At 34.7% G+C, this 21,901-nt stretch overlaps 1 protein-coding gene across 3 annotated transcripts in view; it reads left to right on the plus strand.

The window, feature by feature from the left end:
* LOC126883071 (cyclin-Q) overlaps nt 1-21,901 on the plus strand; it is a 75,065-nt gene that overhangs the window by 46,636 nt on the left and 6,528 nt on the right. For all 3 annotated transcript variants that reach the window (XM_050648287.1, XM_050648289.1, XM_050648288.1), the window contains exon 3: nt 2,744-2,994. In XM_050648287.1, coding sequence (XP_050504244.1) covers nt 2,744-2,994 — 251 coding nt within the window. The remainder of the gene's footprint in view (nt 1-2,743; nt 2,995-21,901) is intronic.

Consider the following 21,901-nt stretch of genomic DNA (forward strand, 5'->3'; position numbering starts at 1 on the left):
CGAAATAAATTTTGGAAGTGAAAATTTCTTTAGGGACGTTGTGCACTTTGGATGGGAGAAAGTATTAAATTAGCGACCGTCATCGCGACTGTCATCGCTTCGACGAAATAAATATTTGAGGTAAAAACTTCTTGAGGGACGTTGTGCACTTATTGGATAGGGAAAAATATTAAATTAGCGACCTTTATCGCTTCGACGAAATAAATTTTTGAAGTGAAAATTTCTTTAGGAACGTTGTGCACTTTTTGGATAGGGGAAAAGTATTGAATTAGGGACCGTCATCGCTCCGACGAAATAATTTTTGAATTGAAAATTTCTTTAGGGACGTTGTGCACTTCTTGGGTGGGGAAAAAATATTGAATTTGAGACCGTCATCACATCGCTGAAATAAATTTTGTACGTATATAAATTATATGTATGTATACATAAATAGCATAGTGCATACGCATCGCGTATACGATATTGATCGAAAATTGCGTAAACGAAATTTGGAGCTTAATGCTAAAAAGCATTGAGCTCGCAATTTATATACTATAAGAAGTTTTCACTTCTGTCGGCACTCCCACGAGTACCTTCAGTTTTTTTTTCTATTGAATCTTCATAACGGAAGATTGTAATAGCCTAAAATCACATTTTTGACATTTTTGTTTAACAGGTAGACATTTGACAGAATGTCCATTGTAATGGGCATTGGGACTATAATAAGAATTTAGGATAATACAATATTTTTTTAAATATATTATATTTATATCAAGCAAATGTTATTAAATTAAAATATTTAAAACAATTTTTGTTATTTACAAAACATAAATGTACATTACTTTTTTCACAAAAAAACATGAGTTTTCCATTTACACCCAATATTTTTGCATCTGGATGCTTCCTTTTTGTTATCGTAATCTGGTAACTGATCTATTTTATCTATGCGTATTTCCTTCAATGGTGTAATTTCAACTCTGGGTCTTTTTGGAGTGTGGGGAGAATTCTCAGTTGATATTTTGGGACGACCAATGCTTCTTTCTATGGGTTTTCCCCACTTCAATTGGATTAATCTCCGTTTGTCTTCAATTTGAAACAGCACATTATCAGCTAATTGTTCGAATTCATCATCATCATATAAAAAGGACATCAAAATATCTTAATCTTTTGGCTTATCCGGATTAAAACCTGAAACAAAAATATCAATATAGACCTGTTGTCCATTGCAATGGACATCATATTTTAATGTTTGTTATCAACAAAAAACAACAATAAATTATCTATGTATGTTGAAAAAGTAGTACATAAATTGATAAATATGTCTACTATTGTATAAAATAATATTTGGTTACATAATAAATTTACAACGTGAAGAAACATTATACTTACTCTGCATTTTGCCACTGGGATCACTGGGATGGTGTTGTTTCCCGTTCAAGACATTCTGTAGAACCTCGATAACTAAAACCTCAATAACTTAAAAACCTCTATAACTAAGTATTATTATACATAGAACTTTGACAATTATGTATTCGTTGAAGGGTATTTCCACATTAAAGCGACTTAATACTTATAGATGTATAATTGGTTGACAGTTACAATACTCTAAATAGATAACCAATTCATTTTTTATAATAAATAAATTTATTTTACATAATCGTAAAAACGTATGACTTTTAATGAGTACAAATACATGATGCTGACATAATCAAAGTTACGTCAGTGTTTTGTCTTTGCCAGTCTTTGGAGATTTTTCTAGCAGTTTTAGGCTAGAAATAGTATGAATTAGGTAGTTCATATCGATCATCTGATAAAAGCAGGTTTTTAAACGGTCCGTAATCCGTGAAGCTTAAGAGCAGCTTAGATTGACATTTTCTATTGAAAATGTCATTTTTGTGGATCCGCCACTGAGAGAGATACTTCTCTCTCGGTGGTGGATCCAGAAATCTTTTTTGGTGGGGGGATCATGGATCTTGAGGGTGATTTTATTACTTTTCTCTGATGCAAGGTCACTTTGTCTTACTACCCCTAGGATAAGTGGGTTTTCAATTATTTTTTGGATGTCCCTCTAAAAATTTTTGTTTGGCGGCTCTCGGTTTTTCTTTTTTTAGGATTATTGAATTGATATTTATTTTTTTATTTTCGTCTTGGGGGGGGGGGGGGTCGTGACACTCCCTTGGATCCGCCACTGATATCTTTGATGGTGCCAAACGTTTTCTGCTTGATTCAATATATGGCTTTGATTTGAAGGGTCAGAGGGAAAAACGATGAATGTCAATTTTTTGGTCATTTTGAGATTCTTGCGCAATCTGTTAGCTTAGAAAGATAACTAGCAACCTATGAACGGCCAAGCGGAAATAACGATGATAATCGCCTTAAAAACACATCAGAAGATTGGACGCAAAGGGGAAAACGGTGAATATGCAACTTTGTTTTTCATTTTACCGAAAATGCTTCCAGATAGATATTCATGGTCGTTCTTCTCCCTGACCCTTCATATGCTTTGATCTGCTCTACTGCTTTGTATTGATTAAAATCTACTGCTTAATATTAATTCTTATTTCATTTTTAAAGTAGATATAATACCTACGCCACTGTCCAGGGTAATAACTCAACATTTGCTTCTAACATTTTTTTAGTTTCTTACTCGTGTCACAGCTCGCGTAAAGAGAGATTTTCTAACATAATTCCTCGCCGACTATACCATAAAAACTCCATCTGTCATGTTTAGTTAGAATCAAAAATAATTTTAAACTTTTTTTAGTTGATAGCTTCTTCCGCACTATACCTGGCAGGAAAAGTCAAAGATGATCCCCTGAAAATTAGAGATATTATCAACGTAGCTCACAATACACTGCATAGAGGAAGCAGTCTACTGGAAATTGGCGACGAATATTGGAGTATGAGAGACGCCATTGTTCAAGCCGAATTGTTAATAATGAGAATATTGAAGTTCGAAGTCAGTACAACTCATCCCCACAAGTTCATGTTACATTATCTGAGGTCCATGGAAGGGTAAGATTTTACATTTATCAAGCGATGGGACATACAGGGTGTTTCACTAAGAATGTCCAATGTCTGAGTTGTAGATGCTAGACCTCAATAGATTGAGATTTAACCCAAATCACTTCAATAAAATATGGATCCTTGCTGAGTTACAGGGTGTTTTTTTGAAAAATTTAAAAAATAGTTTTACCCAGTACTTTAAAACTATTTGACGTATCCTTATCATAGTTGGCAGACAGTGTGGCTACTATACACCCTACTAAATTACGATAAATAAACGTTTCTAGCTACTACCAGAGGCGTACGACAGGGGATAATGAGTGTTTGAGCCTTCTCAAATTCTACGCCAATACAATTCAAATTTTTAGATTCTCCAATACTTTTTATGTCAATAATATACTCTTTATTGCTAACAATAAAGTCATTAGTTTTCGAGATATTTGAAGTTAAAGATGAAACGGCACATTTATTTTGATTAATATATTGTGTCGCTTCTTTTTGAACTTCAAATATCTCAAAAACGAATGATTTTATCGTTACGAATGAAGAGTAGGTATATTATTTACATAACAAGTATTGGAAAATCTAAAAATTACACTAAAATAGCAATTCCGTTAGTAGCGTAGAATTTGGGAAGGGTCAACCAGTCACTTTCCCCTGGCGTACGCCTCTGGTAGTAGCCAGAAACGATTATTTAACATAATTTAGTAGGATATATAGAACCTACACTTCTGTCACGTATGATAAGGATAAGTCCAATAGTTTTAAAGTACTGGGTACAAATAGTTTTTAAATATTAATCATATGAATCATATCATAAATTAATCAAAATAACTGTGCCGTTTCATTTTTAACTTCAAATATCTCGAAAACTAATCACTTTATCGTGACCAATGAAGAGTATATCATTTACATAGAAAGTGTTGGAGAATCGAAAAATTGCGCTAAAATAGACATTCCCCCAGTGGCGTAGAATTTAGGAAGGGTCAACCATTCACTATCCCCTGTCGTACGCATCTGGTAGCAGCTAAAAACGTTTATTTATCATAATTTAGTAGGGTGTATAGTAGCCACACTTTCTGCCAAGTATGATAAGGATATGCCAAATAGTTTTAAAGTACTGGGTAAAAATAATTTTTAAATATTTAAATAAAACACCCTGTAACTCAGTAAGGAGCCAAATTTTATTTAAGTGATTTCTGTTAAATCTTAAAATTTTGAGGTCTTCTATCTAGAACTCAGTGATTGGTCATTCCTAATGAAACACCCTGTATGTTTAAAAAAAAAGTGTAACAAATAATCAGATAATTTTACAACACAAAAACTAATCTACAAAACGAATGGCCACCTATAACTATTGTTGAACAATTTATTAAACTTAACTCATATTTTGTTAGATGATTTTCCGTTTCATCCATAAACTTATGTTATTATAGTCTAAGAGCTAGTGAACCCTCCGACTAACGGTCTTCCTGTAAGGCTAGAAATTTGTATAGTTATAATTCATAGCACACCAAGGCTAAAAACCATGACCTGGCTGGCATCAGCCCTGCACGTGTATCTACCAGGTGAATCGAAAAGTGTATAGTTTAGGGGAAAAATAAACTTTCTCCTGTAAAGTTTAAATATGTGTTTGAGTAAGTCATTTAGAAGAAATGTGTACAATTACAGGCGATTCTGAACAGCACAAGACCTTGCCAGGCGAGGGGAAAGGTTAGCGGTTTTTCCTAAAATTATTTTTTTTGCGTCGAACAAAGTTTTTTTTAGGTTGTTTGAATCATTCCAAACAGAAAAGGTCTTTAGTGACTTTTCTCTTAGGTTAATAGTTTTTGTTATATAAGCGATTAAAAATTTTGAAAATTGCGAAATCGGCCATTTTTAACCCTAAACCGGATATTTAACTAAAAATTTCACTGTTGTCAAGGTAGGTAGATATTCTTTAAACATTGATTGATGAAATACCGAAGAGTTTTTTGCAATACAATATCGAAAGCCCCTTTGTTTTTTAATTGCTAATCAAGCGGGCGCGACACTGTAGTATAAGTGAGGACGTTTGAGTTTGCATAAATTCATTATCTCGAGAATGGGCAAATAGGACTTTTTGACATATTGTTATATTTCTATTTGATATGAAAATTAAAATTTGATAATTATAGACAAAATTCAATTTAATATAAAATATTTTCAATTTTCTCAACCACGGGCATATAAATTTAGAACAACCTGTATACAACAAATTGTTATATTTAATTTTAAGAAGTGATTAAATAAGACTCAAGTGAAATCGATAATAGGTAATTATCGTTGTTCGCGGAAGGATCGATCATTAGCCGATGCTAAATAAGACTAAGTGGAAATAGAGAATAGGTCATTAAAATTTGTATATAGTAGAAAGTAATTTTAGAATGGGAATTAACTATTTTCTTTGAAATCCATTAAGCATATTTAGAAAGTTTAAAAATTGGTTTTGAGGAATACTGCGAATGAGAGTTGGTGGTGGAATTTTGATTTGTGAATCTGGAAGGGATATTTAGAAAGTAGGGGAATGAATGACAAATAGAGAGCAGAATGTTTTGAGCTGTCGAGAAGTGAAGTCGAGTAGTAGACGGTAGTGTACGGAGAGTGAGAAAGCCGATGTAGTTCCGTGAGTGTGGAATATCTATCGTGGAACGAGAAGTAGGCCAGAGAGTAAAAGAACCTCCTTGAGCCAAGAGTGTCCCGGTAGCTGATAGCAGTTTCGAGAAAGGTAGAACACAGCATCACGACAGACGCAGGAACGAGAGCTATACGAGCTAGTTTTTCAAAGGAGAACATTACTGGAAGCCAGGACGAGGTTTGATCGCAGCCAAGGATAGCAGGAAACGGGTCTTGTGTGAGGACATTTTCAGTTCACCAGGAAAAGGTCAGTCTCATTTGTTTGGACATGAATGTATGGGTTTTTTCGTATTAAATTCCACATAAAAAATTGAATAACATAATCAATAATATCAGAAAAGCTTCATCAAACTTAAATAGAGTTGTTCCTAATAACTCCTAATAAGTAAATGTTAATAAAAACTTTCAATTGAAAACCAAAAGGAAATAAGATTCCCATTTGTAAATGTTATGTTTAAGAATAATAAGAAATAGCAAATATTAAGCATTGATTGCCTTTTAAATAAAATAAAAAATATTTTGATTATAATTGTAACCCATATGTGTATTTTTTTTACTCTTTTCTTTTCTATCCCGATTAGGAACCATTAAGAAATATTTAGAAGCCACGAAAGTAAGTAATTAATTTATAATTCGCCCTGAGATTGAAAACATATTGATATGTGATCTGGTTAATTAATTAGATTAGTATTAATACATTGATTAAATTAAGTGACATATAAGAATATTATCTCATATCAATAATCAAGATCACATCAACTGTCGTCCAACGTGGAGGGCATTGTAAAGTATTTCTAGTGGCAAATTTGAAGGATAGAAAGAGTAAAGCCGGTATTTGAAAATTTATATGCCTGTGGTAAAAAGTGAGATACTTACATTTGATAACATAAAATTTTAGATCTCTTTAGGTACAAATTTTACATAACTGATTTAATATTTTATTTTTACGATATTTACATTTGATATATTTATTGACAATTTATAATATTTGGGTGAGAAAAAGTCGTCTTGGTAACATACTAGTAAAATTTTATATTTGGCGGGGACAGTACTTCTTGAAAACAAATGTCTGTGACAAGAAGCCAAAGCAAAGACAACAAAAAACAAAAAGAACATTCAGACCAAGAAGATATTTTAGACACGACAATCATGGCATCAGAACAGCAAGAATTATCAGGAATAGATAAAATATTACAAATGATGCAACTCCAGTCACAAAGAATAGAACAGAAAATGGATGAAACACAACAAAAAATGGATAAAAATCAGGAAGAAACATCAAAGAAAATGGATAAAGTGGATCAAAAAATGGATGAAACACAACAAAAAGTGGATCAAAAAATGGATGAAACAAAAAGAATAATGCAAGAAAATCAGAAGGAAACAAAACAAGCCATAGAAGAGAACAACAAGAAAATGGAGGAACGCATAGAAAAGTATGAAATGAAAATTAAAGATCACATGCAAGAACAAGAAATGAGATTGAAGGATCACATGAAAGAACAAGAAATGAAAACTCAAAATAAAATAAAGGAGTTAACGAATGGCCAGAAAAAGGAACTAGAAAATTTGGAAAATAAGTTGGAAAATGCTATTCAAGTAGACAGAGAAGAAGTGGAAAAAAGAATCACAGAAATAGAAAAACAAGTCACCGAAAACAGGACGCAACAGAATGTCGGAGAAAGAAGAGAAATGGTTATACATAGCACAGATGACGTGAAGATAAGGTTTGGCGGGGATGTAAGAAGATTACACCCAGTGCCGTTCATAAATAGCCTGAAAAAGAAAATACAGCACATCGGAAATTTCGAAACAGCAAAAGAAACTATCAGAAACCATCTCAAATATGAAGCAAGCCTATGGTTCGATAGTAAAGAAGAAGAATTCAGCAATTGGCAACAATTTGAACAAAAATTTTTGAATTATTTCTGGGGAAAAGTCCAACAATTGGAAATTAACAAGGAATTGCAAAATGGGAAATACAATGATAGGATGGGGGTATCAGAAAGGACATATGCTTTACAAATTTACAATAATGCAAAGCATTTACAATATAATTACTCATCGGAACAATTAGTCGAACTGATTGCAAGACATTTCGAGGAAACGCTGGAAGACCATATCACATTGCAAAATTACAAAGACATAGATAGTTTATGCCAATTCCTACAAATAAGAGAATCACGTCTAAGAGAAATAAAATCAAGAAGGTCGCGAGAAGATTACAGGCCCCGAGAAACACAAGATTACAGAGATAGAAATCAAAATAGGAGGGACTATACAAGACGAGATTTTAATCCCAGAAGGGAAAACGAAAATAGAGACAACGGAAGAGGAAATTATGAACAAAGAAATAGGCAATGGAATGAGGATAGAAATCGAGAATACCAGAATAGAAACACCACACGCTCAAATCAAGAAAACAGAAATAATGGTAGACAAAATGAACAGGGATATCGAGAAAACCGAAACAGATCCGACAGACCAAGAGAAAATAGAAGAGAAGTAAATAATACCCAGACAGATGAATATGACGGAGAGAGACAGTATGACGAAAATATAAACAACGATGAGCAACCGGCGTCTTTTCACGACGGCGCTCACTAAAAACCAAAAATCAAACAGGAATCTTTTGTCACCCCAAGGAGTTTATTAAATTGGCAGGAAACAACGAAAAGAAAAATGGAGTTAATTTAAAATTTGTGGATGGATTTATCAACGAGAAACCAATTAAAATTATGATAGACACTGGATCTGAAATAACATTGGTCAACAGAAAACTAATAGAAGAAGTTAACTTAACAAATTTAATTTACAAAATACCTAGGGTAAATTTAGTGGGCGCAAACAAACGGACATTGGCAACTATAAATGAAGGCATACGAGTAATAGTACGACTGGGTAAGAAGATGTATGCACTACAATGTGTAATAATGCCAAACATGTCACATGACATGATAGTAGGAGTTGACGAATTGGCAGAAAAACATGTAGTGATAGATTTTAAAAATAATACGATGAATCTAACAGAAGAAAAAGAAGAAGAACAGGACAAGGAACAGGAGAAACAAAATACGGACGAATCAGGTAAAGAACAAACAGTGGAAATGAATTTGGCAACGAAGCAAGGACAAAGAAGAAAAGGGAGAAAAAGTCAGAAAAAGACAAAAGAAAATGAAACCTGTGGCTCCTCAAAAGAAGAGTTGAGCCCAGAAGAAGAAAAATTGAGAGTATCAAAAGCAAAAGAAAACTGGGATTCCTCAAAAGAAGAGATGAGCTCAGGAGAAGAAGAAATAAAGCTAACAAATGAAAGCGAAAAAGATATGATCGAAACAGTGGCATTTGAAGAGGAGGCATATGAAAACGAGGATGCAGAATACACGGTAAAAGTATGTGAAAAATCTGAGAAAAAAGACAGAAGATTGATATGGGAAAAAGGGAAAGACAACATAATAGCCGACACTCTAACACAGGATGAGGACACTGAAAATAAGGAAACAATTACTCTACAGGTGGGACTAATTAGAGTAATACAAGAAGAAGGGGTATAAGACGTAGATTAAAGTAAGGAAATATACAGGGAGTTGGTTTTGCCTCGAGAAAATTTATTTAAAAATGCAGATAAATTTTATCGAATACAAGGCGGGGATTTGTTATATTTCTATTTGATATGAAAATTAAAATTTGATAATTATAGACAAAATTCAATTTAATATAAAATATTTTCAATTTTGTCAACCACGGGCATATAAATTTAGAACAACCTGTATACAACAAATTGTTATATTTAATTTTAAGAAGTGATTAAATAAGACTCAAGTGAAATCGATAATAGGTAATTATCGTTGTTCGCGGAAGGATCGATCATTAGCCGATGCTAAATAAGACTAAGTGGAAATAGAGAATAGGTCATTAAAATTTGTATATAGTAGAAAGTAATTTTAGAATGGGAATTAACTATTTTCTTTGAAATCCATTAAGCATATTTAGAAAGTTTAAAAATTGGTTTTGAGGAATACTGCGAATGAGAGTTGGTGGTGGAATTTTGATTTGTGAATCTGGAAGGGATATTTAGAAAGTAGGGGAATGAATGACAAATAGAGAGCAGAATGTTTTGAGCTGTCGAGAAGTGAAGTCGAGTAGTAGACGGTAGTGTACGGAAAGGAGAAAGCCGGTGTAGTTCCGTGAGTGTGGAGTATCTATCGTGGAACGAGAGGTAGGCCAGGTTGAGAGTAAAAGAACCTCCTTGAGCCAAGAGTTCCCGGTAGCTGATTGCAGTTTCGAAAAAGGTAGAACACAGCATCACGACAGAAGCAGGAAACGAGAGCTATACGAGCTAGTTTCAGAGGAGAACATTACTGGAAGCCAGGACGAGGTTTTGATTGCAGCCAAGGATAGCAGGAAACGGGTCTTGTGTGAAGACATTCTCAGTTCACCAGAAAAAGGTCAGTCTCATTTGTTTGGACATGAATGTATGGGTTTTTCGTAGTAAATACCACATTTAAAATTGAAGAAACATAATCAATAATATCAGAAAAGCTTCATCAAACTTAAATAGAATTGTTGCTAATAAATCATAATAGTTAAATGTTAATAAAAACTTTCAATTGGAAATCAAAAGGAAATAAGATTCCCATGTGTAAATGTTATGTTTAAGAATAATAAGATATAGCAAATATTAAGCAGTGATTGCCATTTAAATAAAATAAACAATATTTTGATTACACTTGTAACCCATATGTGTTATTATTTTACTCTTTTCTTTCCTATCCCGATTAGGAACCATTAAGAAATACTTAGAAGCCACGTAAGTAAGTAATTAATTTTATAAAAAGCCCTGAGATTGAAAACATATTGATATGTGATCTGGTAAATTAATTAGATTATTATTAAAGCATTGATTAAATTAAATGACATATAAAATATTATCTCATATCAATAATCAAGATCACAACAATATATATAATACTAGTGACGTCATCCATCTGGGCGCGATGACGTAATCGATGATTTTTTTAAATGAGAGTAGGGGCTGTGTGATAGCTCATTTGAAAGGTTATTTAATTCTCTATTCAGTAATATAAACATTAACATAATTATTTATACAGGGTGTACAAAAAAATTTTTTTATTAAATTAATTTAGACAAAAAGAAGAAAAAAAATTTTTGTACACCCTGTATAAATAATTATGTTAATGTTTATATTACTGAATAGAGAATTAAATAACCTTTCAAATGAGCTATCACACAACCCCTACTCTCATTTAAAAAAATCATCGATTACGTCATCGCGCCCAGATGGATGACGTCACTAGTATTATTTATATGTCAAAAAGTCCTATTTGCCCATTCTCGAGATAATGAATTTATGCAAACTCAAACGTCCTCACTTATACTACAGTGTCGCGCCCGCTTGATTAGCAATTAAAAAACAAAGGGGTTTTCGATATTGTATTGCAAAAAACTCTTCGGGATTTCATCAATCAATGTTTAAAGAATATCTACCTACCTTGGCAACATTGAAATTTTTAGTTAAATGTCCGATTTAGGGTTAAAAATGGCCGATTTCGCAATTTTCAAAATTTTTAATCGCTTATATAACAAAAACTATTAACCTAAGAGAAAAGTCACTAAAGACCTTTTCTGTTTGGAATGATTCAAAAAACCTAAAAAAAACTTTGTTCGATGCAAAAAAAAATAATTTTAGGAAAATCCCCTAATCTTTCCCCTCGCCTGGCACAGTCTTGTGCTGTTCAGAATCGCCTGTCATTGTACACATTTCTTCTAAATAATTTACTCAAACACATACTTAAATTTAAACTTTACAGGAGAAAGTTTATTTTACCCCCTAAATTTGCACTTTTCGATTCACCTGATAGATACACGTGCAGGGCTGATGCCTGCCAGGTTATGGTTTTTAGCCTTGGTGTGCTATGAATTATCACTATACAAATTTCTAGCCTTACAGGAAGACCGTTAGACGGAGGGTTCACTAGCTCTTAGACTATTATTTTCCAAGTCCGTGTTCTCTGGTGCTGGCTGAGATATTTGCTTGTTCTCTTTAACGATGTAAACACCCTCATTCTCCTTGTCTTTACCTTCAAGCCATATTATTAGAGTTCTACTTATGTTTCTAATTAGTTATTTTAATTGTTTATAAGCAACAATTTGCAATATTTTAGCAATTCAGTTTAAAATGGTGTTTTCTAACTTTTTTAAATTATTTTGGTAGAATTGCCCTCTCTCTTGCTTATGTTATCCGTAGAATCATTGTAATTTCATTTTTTTTTTTCGTCTCGTGTTATTGCAAAAAAAGGTTGTTTCAGATAAACACATTGAATAACTTTAAACTAATTGATGAATCACTATGAAATTTTAACCACATTTTTAACAATATAAAACCCAACTTTCCACGCTATATCAAGGTTGTAGGTTTATTTTTTACAATAGTTTTTCACATTTATGAAAAATTGGGATTTCTTAGGATTTTTTAAACAAGAGATTAGTAAACCAACATTTCAAAATCGCCATTTTAAACGTGTTTTATCAAATCTTCTTCTTCAGTCTGTTTGCATCTACTCCAGGACAAAGGCCTCCCCACGAGTTCTCCACTCTTCTCTATTTTGTGCTATTCGGTGCCAGTTTCTCCCCATTTTGGCTTTGATGTCGTCTAGCCATCGTTTTTGTGGCCTTCCTCTACTACGACTGTGCTCGCGTGGTCTACAATAGTAGTGTTCGAGCCATGATACTATAAATAACAAGATAATATATTGCGCATCTCGAAAAGAAGGGAGTCGTGACGTAACTGGAGACACAAGTTCGTAATGGTTCGTAATGTCCGAATGATTTCCGATTAGTTTGAATTGCTCGCGGTTGTATAGTCCAGGCTGTATGGTCGCCCCCGTTAGGTAAATTATTCCGATTCGATTTTTTTGCACAAACTTACTAAAAAAGTTCCTTATAACAAATCCACAGGGTACCGGGAGGTGCCGCGATCGGAAAATTGTTTAAACAAATTCAAAAAATTAATTTTTTCAATTCGTTCAAGTTTCTTAGATTTTTTGGGTCATTATAAGCAAAAAAGGTCTCTTGTGATTTTTCTCTAAAATTTATTTTTGTCGAGTTATACGCGATTTAATATTTGAAAAACGCAAAAATCGCCATTTTCAAGGCTTAATAACTCAGTTAAAAATTATTGCTATAAAAGTTAGAAACTGGCCAAATCAAAGTTTAAAGTCCACCCTACAAGAATCCTGAAGAAATTTTTGTCATCATTTTATTAGATACTAAGCTGTTATTTTTAATTATTAACAATGAGCGCTAACTGCATATAGTCGGCCGTCAATAGTGAGTGGGAAAGAGATGCACCATTCCGGCCGTCTAATAGTGCATCTCAATTTCACTCACATTGACGGCCGCGCCTCACTTAGCGCTCATGGTTAACAATTAAAAATAACAGTTCAGTAATAAAATAATGACAAAATTTCTTCAGGATCCTGTAGGGGTAGCTTTCAACTTTGATTCAGTCACTTTTTGACTTTCATAATTATAATTTTTAACCGAGTTATTAAGCCTTGAAAATGGCCATTTTTCGCGTTTTCCAAATTTTAAATCGAGTATAACTCAACAACAGTCAATTTTAGAGAAAAATTACAAGAGACCTTTTTGGCTCATAATGACCCAAAGAATATAAAAAAATTATACGAAGTGGAAAAATTGATTTTTGAATTTGTTTAACAAAATTGTTTAAACAATTTTCCGACCGCGGCACCTCCCGGCACTCTGTGTATTTGTTGTAAGGAACTCTTTTTAAGTGAGTTTGTGCAACAAAATCGAAACGGAATATGTTACCTAACAGGGGCGACGATACATCCTGGACTATAAGCTAACAACAAGAATTCAAATTCCGGTCTCCAGTTACATCATGCGATGCGCGAACTCGGACGTATTTTCGCTACGGGAAGATGCTATCTTGTTATTTATAGTATCATGGTTCGAGCAGTACAACATGAACGTATTCAGAGTAAGTTCGGGATTAGTTTCCAAGGCACAGGCGTCAACGTGAACTTATCCTGGACATGTTCAGGATTTTTAGCTCCGCGAACAATTTTCGGATTCGTAATGTAATGACGGGTTGCATACATTAAGGTTAGAGAAGGAAGCCTTTTGTTGTCCCTTTCTTATTTCGAAATCAGTGTCAAAAAAAATGCAATGCAACAAATTTGTATGTCAACAAAGAGAAAGAAAATAAAAGCAAGAGGCAAAGGATTAACTTTCTATTCAATAATTCAATGTCTTTCTTTATTATTTCGATAATATAATGTGGTATTTCCACGCCGAAATCCGGCTTACATTTTTGTAGAGAGTAAAAGATTGTTGATATTTAGATATAAAAATTACCTTTAACTTCCTGGAGGTTGAACATTATCTGAAGGAAGGAATAATTTAGTAAAGCAATAATTTCCAATTTTGATATGTATGTATTGAATTTGATAGGTTGTGGCATTGTGTTGTAGTTTATTACACCACAAAAATAATGAAATATAACAAGACACAAGAAATAGTTTCAGAATAAATTTGATGTGTTGTTTATGTTTCATTATATTCAATAAGAGACTAATTTAACTCATAAATTAAACTGAAAAATAAACCACAAGAATATGTAGGTACTTATAAGCTCATCTAGATAGAAGAAATTAAGTAAAAACAGAGTACAATTTATTGTAATACATACTACCGTAATAGATAATTATCGAATATCGAATGAAAATAATACTAGAAAAGGTACCTACCTATTTATAAACATACGAAATGGAAAACATGGACAAAAACAACTAAAAAAGCTTTAATATAAAAAATATTAAAATTTGTTTGAAGAATATTTAAATGATACAACACTTTACATAACTTCAAAACTTTAAAAACCAGAATCTACATCTACAAGTTGTTTAACAAAACAATATTTTAGGTTAAGAATTGGAAGGAGTAAGAACAGAATGTCAAGAAATTCTTCCCAAATATTTTGTGCGCCTGTGCGAACTTAAAATCCGAAACAAAATCCTCGAACGTCGAGAGGGTATTCCGGACACGTTCAGGATCTTTTTTCTGTACTGCGCGAACACCGAATTAAAAATCCGGAGGGTGTTCAGAGGGAAAGATTTGAACTCCGCGAACGCTCGATTTTGTAATGCGCAGGCGTTCTCCCTCTGGGTATACCCAGGATGTCCTGCGCGATCAAAGCTAATGTACAATGTTTGTCGTCCACCTTTCGGTGTTTGCCGTGCCACGTGTCTTACCCAGTTCCATTTCATTTGCACAATTCTTCCAATTACATCTTCCACCTTCGTCCTGCTTCGCACATTCTCATTTCGTATATTGCTCCGCTCAAACAGTGTCACAGCTCAAAAAAAAATAAAAACGATTTTATTGCACCAAAAATTTGATAAAACTATAAATTCCTATCTCAAAAAGTGTTACGTCTATAGTTCAAGTATTTATTGTTAGATGTCACTAGCGTCACTATATGGTTAACCAAAATCAACGATGCACCGAACATAAACAGTGTCACATATCGGCTTGTGCAAGGCATTTATCCATCTCATCTAAGATCTGTGTAAACCGTCGTTTGTCGAGTTAATACAGTATATGTGATTGCTTTATTCAAAAGTGTCTGCGAATGTGCTCAAGAAAAGCGACACCTTTATTTTTATTTTTGCAGTATTTTTTATTTAATTTTGTTACTTATATTTAAAGTTAGATAATTAAAAAATTTAACTCTTTAACCAGATAATAATAATGATCAATACAGAAGTAAAAACTTCGAGATGTATTCTGGTATAAAATCGTTTATTTAAAACTATAAAATGTCATGGAATGCAGAACGTTTTCGTTCTAAACAGAACATCTTCAGTGCCTAGAATGAAGTATTTTCACGTTAGTTTAAAGCAAAAGGTTAAAAATGTGACTGTTAAAATGAAAAATGTGGGAATACTTACATCCTGCCGAGTATTTTGAAACTAGCACACTGTAAATAGTGTTAACATCATCATATATGGTTTACATAATGTAATATGTTAAAATGTTATGACTACAAGTCGATGTTAATAGATAAAGTGGAACACATGCTAAAAGGGTGCCATGGTTCCCTGCTCGAAGATGCTAGGTACTTGCCAATTCAGTGGGCACAGACCAACTGAGAAATTAGGAAGTGGATATACAATTTGACAAGGGTGACATGACATGACAAGATAAAGCCAATTTTTGGTTAAAGTTTCATTTGATTTTGGATTTTTTAATAAAATGCAAAGGTTTGTCTGCAAAAATAATTTAAATTATTTGAATAATAAAATCTACTGTAAAGTTTAAATTAGCAACTCTCTATTCCAGAATAACTTATAGATTCATTAAATTTAATGCAGATATATTACATGGTTTAAGCTATGTTTAAACCATGTGGAGAGATTCAAGTATAGTCCTAAAAGAAGCAGATAGTAAAAAGAGAAAAATCAAAGAAGCGGCTCTAATTATGCTAAATGAAACCAATTGTGTCGCAAATTCCTCGGTAGAATGCAGTAGGATGTGGTTACCCATATTAAAGGAGGAAGTCAATAGAAAGAAAATACCACAATTAGTAAATCGGTAACATATCGAGTTAGTACATATTTAGTATTTTAGTATTATTTAAAATTTAAAATATCAAGTCAGAATTTGGTATTAGTTTTGAGAGTAAACTAAATGTAAACCCAAATACTTATGATGTCGGGATAGTATCACGAGGTTTTTCCTGGTTTTCCCTCGTGATTTACTATGGAATCTCTAACACGAGAATTTCAGTGCCACCGTTGCATTTGGTTGTCTTTTTAAAGACAGATCACATGCTATGATTTTTTGTGGCGGATATTCTTGAGTTGGGATTGATTTCATGTAATAAAATGAACTATCTTTTAGTAAAGTCGTCCCAGGAACGCAACTCATCAATATTGGCAATATCATTTTAAAGTCGTCTACTTTAAAATGTATAATACGTGTCTGATTTGCCGATATAAATGAGTCAGATTAAATAAATTATTAGAAGAATTTTTTACTAAGCAACAACATTTTTGTTTATTTAGTATTATTTTGTATTTTGACAACGACACCCGACTTGGGCGTCGAAACGTTAATAAAATCATTTTTAGGTAAAATTGTGGCTTATTTCCCATTTGAATATACTTGATTATAAAAATGCCACAAGAAAATAGCTTCAGAACAACATTAACATATTACATTATGTAAACCATATATGATGATGTTAACACTATTTACAGTGTGCTAGTTACTAGTTTCAAAATACTCGGCAGGATGTAAGTATTCCCACATTTTTCATTTTAACAGTCACATTTTTAACCTTTTGCTTTAAACTAACGTGGAAATACTTCATTCTAGGCACTGAAGATGTTCTGTTTAGAACGAAAACGTTCTGCATTCCATGACATTTTATAGTTTTAAATAAACGATTTTATACCAGAATACATCTCGAAGTTTTTACTTCTGTACTTACTTTCCGTGTCCGGAACACCAACAACTTTAAATTCTGTATTTCCAATGGTTGGCCACATAGATGGCCCTGTCATTTGCTATAATTAAGTCTTGTTCTGTGCAGGTCTCTCTCATCTCTGTGCATGATAGTAGATGCCGGCTGGTCTGAACCGCGCCACAGTCGCAGGTATCGTCCTCCTGGTATCCCCATTTTTTCAGGTTACTAGCACAACGTGAAACGCCGGTTCTTAGTCTGTTTAGCGCTTTCCAAGTCGGATACGGTAAATTGTGTCCAGCAGCCATTTCCTCCGAGGGAGGAAAATGTGTCGCAGTAGTTGACGCTTGCCATAGGTGTATTCGGCGCGTCTCTGGCGCTTCGGGGATGGATCTTGATGTTTTCAGGAAGCTTTTCCGAGATCTTAGTCTGCTTGGCTGAGTTTGGTGGTCATATAAGGGGTGTCTTCGGTCCGTCTCCTGCTTTTTCCGTTCTACCTCTGACGTGACCTTTCTCCTGATTGGTGGTGGAGCAATTCCAGCAATGGGGTATACCTCTTCGATAGGTGTCGGTTTCAGGCAACCCGATATTATACGGACCGTTTCATTTAGAGCCACGTCGACGTTCTTTGCGTGAGCAGAGTTTGCCCATACTGGTGCTCCAAACTCCGCGGCCGAAAAACATAATGCCAAGGCAGAAGTGCGGAGAGTGTGTGGTTGTGCTCCCCATTTTGTATTAGTTAGCTTGCGGATGATATTATTTCTGGCACTTACTTTCTTCTTAACATCTTGACAGTGGTATCGGTAAGACAGAGCTCTATCCAGACGGACGCCAAGGTATTTTGGCGTCTTGTTGTGTTCCAGCATCTGACCACGCCATTCCACCTCCAGCGACCTTCGGGCATGCTTGTTTCTCAGGTGGAAAGCACATACCTGGGTTTTTGTGGGATTGGGTTTCAGATGGTTTTTATCATAGTATAGAGCTAAGTCTCCCAGGGCATCTGTCAGCTTCACTTCGACTTCATTGAAGGTTCTTCCCTGAGCTGCCACCGCTGTATCATCAGCGTAAATAAATTGCCTTGTTTGTTGGTGTATGGGTTGGTCGTTGGTGTATATGTTGTATAGAAACGGCGCGAGGACACTTCCCTGTGGTAGCCCATTTTTTTGGTCCCTCCACCGACTGTTCTTGGACTGGAGCGTTACGTAGAAGCGTCTATTCTGGAGGAGACATTTCACTAACCTTGTTAGTCGGAAGTCCTTTGTAGTTTCGTAGAGTTTTGCGAGTAGCCGTTGATGGTTAACTGTATCATAGGCGGCAGTTAGGTCTATGAACGCTACTCCTGTTATTTCCTTCCGTTCAAAACCATCTTCAATATGTTGGGTGAGATTAAGAATTTGACTGCAGCAGCACTTTCCGGGTCTGAATCCTGCTTGTTCTGGAATAATTTTAGTCTCCACATATTCTGCGATCCGGTTCAGTATCATTCTTTCAAAGGCCTTGAAAAGGTGGCACAAGAGAGATACAGGTCTAAAACTCTTTGTATCCGCCGGATCCTTCCCTGGTTTTAAGAGGGCTACCACTCTAGCTTTCCTCCAGATTTTGGGGATTTGTAATGTACGGATGCAGCAATTCATCATTTTTACGAGCCACTCTACGGTTTTTAGTCCAAAGTTCTTTATTTGCTCTGTTCGTATGTCGTCCAGGCCAGCCGCTTTATTATCTTTCATTTGATGGATCGCGCCTCTCATCTCCTCTAGACAAAAAGAGGTACCTAGAACATCTCTTTCTTCGTCGATATTCCGTTGAGCTCTCACCTTGTTCTTTCTTGATGTCGTCTTACCGTTCATTAGAAGATGATGGGCTATCTGATCGGGTGTGACTTCTGTCATGTTGACTGCCGGAGCAGCGGGATCGTTGCCAAGATTCCGAATCAGCTTCCAGGCACGTCTGCTGTTTTGTTTCATGTCCAGACTCGTGACCAGCTTGCACCACCTTTCCGTTCTGTTGGCGGATATCGCATGTAACATTTCCTCCCCAGCCTGTATTGTCGCTTCCGAGAAAGGGTCTTCTTCATATAGCTGTTCGTATCTTTTAAGTAGGGGTTTAGATTCTTCATTGAGCCCCGCTATGTACTCAGTTCGACAACCTCTAGGGATAAATTTCCGTGATACTTGCTTTACGATTTCTACAAATTTATCGTATGAATCAGGGCAAGGTTCTAGCTGGGAAACTTCTTGATCCAATGTTTCAGAGAATTTTTCCCATTTTGCTTTAGTAAAGTTGAACCTTCTCTTGAAAGGAACAATTTCGTATCTGATTGCCGCGTTGGAAAGACAAATTATTGGTCTGTGCTGTGTCTTTGGGAGAGCGCTTCCAACGATTTTTGTCACCTGGTCTCCAATTCTGTCGCTGACAAATATATTGTCTGGGTTGTAACCTCTGCGCCATCTTCCGCTGTTGAACGACGCAGGCTGCTTTGGATCGTGAATAAGTTTTAGGTTCATGCTTTCAGCCCATTTTTCTAGTTCTTCGCCATTGGAATCTGTTTCGTTGTAACCCCACGCGACACTGTGACAGTTGAAGTCACCCAGTACGAATTTGATTTGCTGTGATTGAAAGTTATTCGGTTCCTCAAAAGCAAAGTCAGCGTTTGGTGGTTTGTACATTGACGTTACTGTACAGGAGTTTATCTCCACTGTGAGGATCTCGATGTCATTTTGATCTGTTAGAGATGTGGATGCTACGTCGATATCTGGTCTGACGAAGACTGCGCTACCATATTGGTCGTGTGGTCTCTCCAGTGTGAGCTTCATACCCCGAATCCTTGGTCTGCGGCTTGCAGTACCTCTATGGGTTTCTTGAACCAGTAGAACATCGACACCATGTTCTCTGCACATATTAGACAATAGGTCTTCTTTATCTGCTGATAGTCCTTCAATATTAATTGAGGTCGTCATCAAAAATGGCCTTGATAAAGACCGTTTTGATTTTGATTGCATCTGTGTTGTTTGTGCACCGGTGTTGAAAGGATTAGCCGACATTACTCGTTTCCAGGGGACGCCCGATTGTATTCACAAGTGATCACAATCTACGTGGAGGCTCCTTTCATGTCCCCCTTTTACTTCTGTATTGGTTTGTTAAACTATGGTATACAGCCAACTATTGGGATTTTCCCATTGATTTTTTAATAATAATGATGTTATATTCTGTACTGCTAAAGCCACTTTAAATAAATAATATTTCGTAGATTTTTCGTTATTTTATCTGTATAGTGTCATGATTAAAAAAAAATCAATATTTTTAGTAGACTTCTTTTAGTAGACTGTTTTTCTTTAGTTTTTCATGGTTAAAAAATATTTATTTTTTGGTCAAATTGTGGTAAATTGACACGTAAGAAACCTTCCTTTTTCAAATGCAGTACGATTTTTTTTATTTCGGATATCCCAATCCAGAGATTAACTGTCCGCCATCATTTTTCGAGGCCTCGACTTTTGCGCCCTCTACAATATTAGTGTGCCCACTACATAACATTCATTAAAATAGGACGGCTGCGTTGGATGGGACATGTAGAAAGAATGGAAGAAGGCGAAATACCAAACAAAATATTCAAACAGATGCCAGTAGGAAAAAGAACAAGAGGAAGACCGAAGGTGAGATATTTAGAACAAATAGAAAGTGATTTAATAACCTTAAAAATAAAAAACTGGAGAAAAAAAGCACGAAACAGATCAGAATGGAGAAGATTCCTGGAACAGGCCAAGACCCAGAAAGGGTTGTCGAGCCAGTGATGATGATGCCAATATTAGTGTAGATGCATGAATGATAAAAGATATATTTTTTGTACTCTCTAAGAGTTAGATATTAATAAGTAAAACGTTTTAAAAATAAAATAAAAATTTTATTCTATGGAGAACAAGCCTATGTTCTTTCCGATGAAGCTCCAATAAGAGCCGAAAATTGCAATTCAAGGGACTGGACTGCGCTCCGTATTCTAATTGAAAAGCCTATGTTCTTTCCGATGAAGCTCCAATAAGAGCCGAAAATTGCAATTCAAGGGACTGGACTGCGCTCCGTATTCTAATTGAAAAGTAAGATTGTTTTGCCTTCGCATTGCAACTGAATTAAAAATAAAATTTTTATTTTATTTTTATATTGGTCTTTACTCCTTCGAGTAACTAGGTCCATTTTCTGTTGGAATTTACCAGCTGAACAGACGGGGTCGTGAATTGTAAGTTTTTTGAATTCCCTCTTGTCTTCTTCGCTTCAGCATCCATTTGGCTTGCAAATTTTAGAAGCCTTGGAGGTGTTACCAAGGAAATGGACCAATAAGTTTTCGATTTAAAAATCTTTTAGTAATATTTTAATATTTTCTAAATATTATTAATAATGCTATTAGGATCGAAAACTTTATCTTTTAAAACGTTTTATGTTAATTTTTAATAAAGGTTCTGAGAAAAAAAATTCTGAAAAAAAATTATTATTTTTGGTTTTCTAAAGTGTACTAGTACCTTTACGCTATTTTGTAGAGCTTCAAAAATCTTTGTAACTCACTAAAATAGTTATTGTTCTAATTTTAATAGTTTTTAAATTAAACCCGGAAAAGTTCTAGCACAAATTTTAAACATCGTTTTCTCGATACTTTGCTTTTTTGACTTTATGACACTCTTTGAGCGGAGGTGCGATATGTTCTCTCAGAAATACTCCTAACATAGCCCGTTCGATGGCCCTCTGTGTTGTTCTTAATCTATT

Source organism: Diabrotica virgifera, chromosome 4 (genome assembly GCF_917563875.1).
Source record: "Diabrotica virgifera virgifera chromosome 4, PGI_DIABVI_V3a".
Taxonomy (NCBI): Eukaryota; Metazoa; Arthropoda; class Insecta; order Coleoptera; family Chrysomelidae; genus Diabrotica; species Diabrotica virgifera.